At 45.1% G+C, this 6,964-nt stretch overlaps 1 protein-coding gene across 1 annotated transcript; it reads left to right on the forward strand.

Moving 5' to 3' along the window:
- Positions 1-5,449: 5,449 nt before the first annotated feature.
- On the forward strand, positions 5,450-6,247 carry LOC5574859 (perlucin-like protein). The gene is made up of 2 exons (XM_001661633.3): positions 5,450-5,575; positions 5,643-6,247. Exons 1-2 carry the CDS (start codon positions 5,498-5,500, stop codon positions 6,024-6,026), a joined length of 462 nt encoding a protein of 153 aa, XP_001661683.2. The 5' UTR covers positions 5,450-5,497; the 3' UTR covers positions 6,027-6,247.
- The last annotated feature ends 717 nt before the right edge of the window (positions 6,248-6,964 follow it).

Here is a 6,964-nt window from a genome sequence, read left to right on the forward strand (position 1 = left end):
GGACTGCTGGAACAACATAAAAGCAGCCATCAACAACGCAACCGAGAGCATCGTCGGGTACGTGGAAAGCAGGACATGTAACGATTGGTTCGACGAAGAATGTAGACAGCTTTCGGAGAAGAAGGATGCAGCGTGGGCTGCAATGCTGCAGCAAGGAACGCGACAGAACGAGGAGCGATATAAAAGGAAACGAAAGCAGCAAACCCGCCTATTCCGGGACAAAAAGCGTCGCCTGGAAGAAGCGGAATGTGAAGAAATGGGGTAGCTGCATCGTTCACAAAACACGCGAAAGTTCTACGAGAAGCTTAAGGTGAAGATAAATCGAAGCCAAAGCTCAAATTTTCAAGAGCACGGATCTGGAGAACCAAACACCCGTGTGAGGTGAAAACCTAATCGATTGGTCACCACCAGCTAGTGACCAATCGATTAGGTTTTCAGCTCAAACGGATGTTTGGTTCTCCAGATCCGTGCTTTTGAAAATTTGAGCTTTGGCTTTGATTCATCTTCACCTTAACGGATCCCGAAAAGGCTTCGTGCCGCGAGCTGAAATGTGCAGGGATAAGGATGGAAGCATCTTGACGAATGGATGTGGGATGATTGAATGGCGGACGCAGCGACTACGATCATCACCTGAATGGTACGGAGAACACAGGCACAGTAATCACGACAGCGGAGGAAGTGACTACGTCAGCACGGCGGATAAAGGAAACCAACGTGTTCCCACACTGAGGGAAGTTAAGGATGCCATCAACCAGCTCAAGAACAACAAGGTAGTTGGTAAGAAGGTATTGGAGCTGGACGCATCAAAATGAGCCTGGAGAGGTTGGCCCGGCTGATAGTCAGAATCCGCGAAACGGAACAGCTGCCGGAGGAGTAAAATCAAGGAGTCATATGCCCCATCTACAAGAATGGAAACGAACGGGAATGTGAAAAATATCGTGCGATCACTATCCTGAATGCCGCCTACAAAGTGGTACAAGAAGAGCTATGGAAAATCATGGACAAGCACAGCTTTCCCGGGTAGCTCACAAGACTAATAAGATGGACTGTGTGCCGAATAGCGTGAAGACTTCGGGTGAACATTCCAGTGTGTTCGGATCCCGGTGTCAGGCGAAGAGCCGGGTTCAACAACCGAGGTATGAATTTCACAGGATCCAGCCAATTTGTTTGCTTCGCGGATTATATGGACATTGTCGGCAGAACATTTGAAACGGTGGCAGACCTGTACTATTGCGTACACCTAACGTGCATGACGCCTGTCAGAGTGCCAACGCGAATCCGTGGGGTGATGCCTACAGGATCGTTAAGGCGAAGACAAGAAGTGCAATGGCTCCTACAGAGCAACCTCCAGAGATGCTGGAGGGGATCATCGAGGGGCTCTTTCCGCGCCACAACCCTAGCCCATGGCCTCCTTTCGTAGGACAGCCGGGGATTGGAGCTGGCGATGAGGATAGGGTAACCGATGAAGAACTTGTAAGGATTGCAAAATCCCTAAGCATGGGGAAGGCACGAGGTCCGGACGGAGTTCCAAACCTGGCCCTCAAAGTCGTAATCTTGGAGGCTCCCGGTATGTTCAGATCTGCTATGCAGATATGCCCGGACGAGGGAGTATTTCCAGATGTGTGGAAGAGGCAGAGCCTGGTACTATTGCCAAAGGCGGGGAAACCACCCGGTGACCCGTCGGCGTATAGTCCAATATGCTTGATTGACACGGTGGGAAAGGTGCTCGAGAAGATCATCCTCAACAGACTGTTGAGGTATACTGAGGGTGTAAATGGTCTCTCAAGCAACCAGTTCGGCTTCCGGAAAGGGAAGTCCACCGTAGACGCTATTCTGAAGGTTAAGAAAACCGCTGAGATAGCACTCCAGCGTAAGAGGAGGGGTATTCGCTACTGCGCAGTAGTGACTCTGGATGTAAGGAACGCATTTGAGGTGAAACAGTTTGGAATCAACTTCTAAGATTGCACTAAAACTTCAAAGGCACAAATCTCGCGATGAAAGCATCGCACAACAGTGTACGTTTTATTTTGACTTTGTGCACTAGCAGAAAGCTTAAAATAAAAAGATCAGGAACGTTTGCTAACTATTTCTCCAGTTTTGTGCCTTTGAAAACGTGAGTAGGGGGAGAAGTCGGCCATTGTGCCAGCCATCTTTGGATTCCAAGATGTTTCACCTTAATAGTGCCATTTGGGCGGCTATTGCTGATGCGCTCCTGCGTCTGGGGATACCCGAGTACCTGTACAAGAATCTCGGAACTTACTTCCAGAATCGGGTATTAGTCTATGACACAGAGGTGGGTCGGAAGTGCTTTCACATAACCTCAGGAGTCCCGCAAGGTTCCATCCTGTGTCCGGTGTTATGGAATGTCATGTACGACGAGGTGTTGAGATTAAAATTCCCGGTGGGTGTGGTCATCGTTGGCTTTGCCGACGATATTACGCTGGAGGTCTACGGTGAATCGATCGAAGACGTGGAATTGACTCGATCGCAATTGTGGAGGAGTGGATGAGCTCCAGGAAACTGGAATTGGCTCACCACAAAACTGAGGCTGTTGTTGTCAACAACCGAAAGTCGGTGCAGCAAGCGGTGATCAGTGTAAGCGACTGCATGATCGAAGCGCTCCGTCAAACACTTGGGGGTGATGATCGACGATAAGCTTACCTTCGGTAGCCACGTTGATTATGCCTGCAAGAGAGCCTCCACAGCTATTGTGGCACTATCCCGGATGATGTCCAATAGCTCTGTGGTGTACGCCAGTAAGCGTAAGCTTCTGGCCAGTGTCTCCTTGTCCATTCTTAGGTATGGTGGCCCGGCTTGGGGCACGGCTTTGAGTACAGATAGCTACCGTAGCAAGCTAGAGAGTACTTATAGGCTAATGTGCCTGAGGGTTGCGAGCGCGTATCGTACCGTGTCACACGATGCACTCTGCGTCATCACCGTTATGGTGCCTATTGGTATCCTTATCATGGAAGACATAGAGTGCTTCGAAAGGCGCGGCACAAGAGGCATACGCAGGACTGCCAGACTGGCCTCTATGGTCAAATGGCAGCGTGCGTGGGACAGTTCCACCAAGGGAGTGTAGACTCACAGGTTGATTGGTTAGATATCTGGGTCAATAGGCGCCATGGGGAACTAACATTCCACCTGACACAGGTCCTTTCGGGCCATGGTTGCTTTAGAGCCTTCAGTAGGTTAAATTGCGAAGCCCGTTGTTCTTGATACCTGCGGTGCAGCTGGGCGCGGGCGTAGTGGTCGACCCTGCCTGCCTTCAGCGGACAATGGGAGGTGAGGACCACCTGGGAAGCTGGCAAAGCGCCAGCATGCTACCTTGGTGGACCAGCTAACCTGGAGGATGCGATGTGCAATAGCCCCTCTCCGAAGCAATGCCTTCTTGGTGGTCCCGGAGAGACGAAGGGTTTGGCGGCAATGGAAATGGTTTAGTGGGTCGGGGGTGTAGTCCTGTTTACTGCTTGCATGTAGTAAATGGTCCCCAACCCCACATTTCCGGACCTCGGTCCGAAGTCTGTTGAGCAGATTATCCCCCCATTGCTTGGAAGGAAAAAAAAACGTGCATGACGCCACACCTTGCATACACCACATTGGCCGCAAACCCGTTGCTCCGAAACCCCTGTGACTTAGAGCAAGCGAGCAGTTGACATAGATGTCAGCAGACAGGAAACGACAGCGAAACGTCAAAAGTGGAATATCCAAAATCATCTCGGTGCAGAACCGCATGTCGGCAGTGAAACTGTTAGTAATTATTGTATTATAATAATTGTAAAATCATCCTCAGTTCGCGAATACGTTTGCAGGTAGGATCCAATCGGTTGTGTGAAATTAAATGAATTCAACTAAAAGTAATACGAAAATCTGTCTAGGTTGCTACAATCACACTTAGTTTTGCAAATTTCAGTCGGCAGTTAGAAGCGAGTGTAATTTGCACGGTAACTATCTCTATTGCTATCATAAATCTACAATCAATCCAAGTATGCTCTATTTTATGACATTCCCAGAAAGGCTAACAATCGTGAGTTCAGAAAGCTATTAGAAAATTGCACAAACGTAAGAAAAAGTTTATATGAATTATAACCTCAAACAAAAATGAATTTGTACCCACAAGAACTTTTTAACCGTTTGGTTCTAAGTTGGCCTAAATACAGCGAGTTAAAGATTCAAACTGCGTTTCAATAGTTGCATCTGCAACATGTACACTATCACCTGTCTGAAACGTGAAGTGACAAAAGTCGCTTGGTGGTAAATACGTCAAAAACAAAGTACATGATGATAGGCGGAACTGAGCGCGACAGAGCCCGCCTAGGAAGCAGTATTACGATAGACGGGGATACTTTTGAGGTGGTTGATGAGTTCGTCCTTGTTAACGGCTGATAACAACGTTAGTCGTGAAATACGGAGACGCATCATCATTAGAAGTCGCGCCTACTATGGGCTTAAATAGAATCTGCGATCGAGAAAGATTCACCTCCGCACCAAATGTACCATGTACACAACGCTAATAAGACCGACGGTCCTCTATGGACATGAAGCATGGCCCATGATGGAAGAGTACCTGTAAGCTCTTGAAGTGTTCGAAAGAAGCGTGCTGAGGACCATCTTTGGCGGTGTGCAGGAGAACGGTGTGTGACAGAAGAGAATGAACCACGAGCTCGCTAGGTACTTTGGGCAAGGCATGTTGCAAGACTACCGGACAACAACTTCGGAATCGTACGTATACCCTTAATTCGCACTGATCTGTTAACGTTTTATACCGGCAATTACTTGCGTTTTTAATCGGGTAAAATCGATCTTTTTTAGTCACTTTTTGTGTTTCTCTTGTGATTATCGTTTTGTGTACCGCTGTGTTATCGAGGTTTTCGAGTGGTCAGCGTGAATATTGCGAAAAATCTACCGTATAGTGTTTCATTATTTCAACAATAGCTACAACCCGCTGTACTCTTATTCCACTTTCGTGACAACCGTACATTTGAGCAGCGTTTCCACACATACGCGCCATCTACATCTGGAAAAAGTAAACCGGCTTATTGGCGATCTAAATCGATTGACGATCTAAAAACAACGAGTTGTCAAGATGGTTAAAAATTGTGGAAAATGCGCGAAGGCCATAAATGGCATTGAATTTGTAGTAACATCGTTAACGGGGTTTTATCAAACTAATTCATGTAACACCAAGTAAATAAAAATAAATAATAACATGATTTGATCCTTGAGACACGCAAATATGTTATTTTTGCTACTTGTGTTTTCAATTTCACCCTCCTGATCAATTTTACCCGATTTAACTGTAATCGCATAATATTGTCAGACACCTGAAGTTGCTATTTTAATACACTAATATGAATCATCTTGAAAGTTGTATAGGTATTTCCCCAAGAACATTTTTTTACTAAAATATTGAATGGGAATCCCAATAGATTAGTCTCATTGCATCACTTCAGCAAGCCGATCTCCTCAGTCACAGCCAAGACGCACAATCGTAAGGATGCATAAAGCACTGCTGATTCTGCTCTTCGTGAGTGTAGTCTCCGCGATAAGCGAATACTTTATTCCTACATTGAAAGTGGGTTTCAGCATTTGTGTAAACAATCAGTCAACTGCATTGTTAATAAATTCTTCAATATCCACAGGCCAACTGGTTCAAGGCACGAGAATTTTGCAACTCAGTGGATATGAGTTTGGTATCTATTCCAAATAAAGAAGAACATGACAAACTAGTGGAGATCGTGAGGAACTCGGACAAATACTCCGACAAGAGGAGATTCTGGATCGGAGGAAGTGATCTACCGGAAAATGGCACTTTTTCGTGGGTTTCCACTGGGAGAATGTTCACGTTTAATCGCTGGGCCACCGGAAGGCCAAACCATACCGATGAAAATCACAATTGTGTCGAAATGATTTATTGGCCCTCATTGAACTGGGACTGGAATTGGCAAAACAGTGACTGCAATAGTGAAAAATTTTATTTCATTTGCAAGAGAAACAATATGGACTGCATTAGTGAATTTCGGTAACAGTTTGAATATTAAAAATAAGGATTAATTCTGCATAGTAAAAATAAGTAAAACATTATGATGGATTCATTGCACATAACTTACGTCGTAAATATCTCGTGAAAATACATTCAAATAATTGTGATACGTCACTACGTTTGTTTACTCATTCCAATGCATTTAAGATTTATTAGTGTGTTTTAAAACTGGCAATTTGTTGTTGTTATTAACTATATGAAATTGGAAATCAGCAATTTTACGCTGCAATACTCGATTGGTGACCGCATCTCTCCAAACCAACATAATAAATAAACTGAGTTCACATAAACTGAGTTCACATACAACATACATTGCGAGAGTATATATATATTCTACCGAACTAACCTGTGATCTTATGCGACTTAACATATGATAATAAATGTTGATTTGACAGCTGCTACGGATTGATTCGACTTACTTTGTACAAGTGTACGGGACGAAGCAAAATGTACAAATGAACTCAGAAAAAGTGTTTTAGGCGAGGAAACTCATCAATCGACGAGTTTATCCACGGTGTTTTGCGAGTTTGATGTAATTAGTATGAATAAACGAGTTATAACGTGAACTTTTATGCGATTTCTGGTTGTCTGGGTTTGTGTGGTACTGAATGAACATTGTCATAGATCTTGTCTTCCAACCCTGTTATGATGGTTGACAATCAAAAGCCTGTTGAAAGAACTCCGAGAATGTAACATCGGATCGGACATCAAACGATCTAGTAGGCATGGCACAACTTCGACGCCTCACTCCTATAGTAATGTCAGAATGGAATGCAAGGTTCTTCGTGGTGCTCCCGCTTGCCAACAACGATTCTGAGTTTCACATTTGGCGATCCTGCCAGGAGTTTTAAATAAATTTTCGTTTTTCCTGGAGAGCCTGGATTCGATAGCAAGCGGGAGTATCCACTAGGAAATGTGTTT

Source organism: Aedes aegypti, chromosome 2 (assembly GCF_002204515.2).
Source record: "Aedes aegypti strain LVP_AGWG chromosome 2, AaegL5.0 Primary Assembly, whole genome shotgun sequence".
Taxonomy (NCBI): domain Eukaryota; kingdom Metazoa; phylum Arthropoda; class Insecta; order Diptera; family Culicidae; genus Aedes; species Aedes aegypti.

Coding starts and splice junctions, on each gene's coding strand:
- LOC5574859 (XM_001661633.3), top strand. CDS start 5,498: ATGCATAAAGCACTGCTGATTCTGCTCTTCGTGAGTGTAGTCTCCGCG. Junction 5,576..5,642: donor ACTTTATTCCTACATTGAAA/GTGGGTTTCAGC, acceptor CAATATCCACAG/GCCAACTGGTTCAAGGCACG.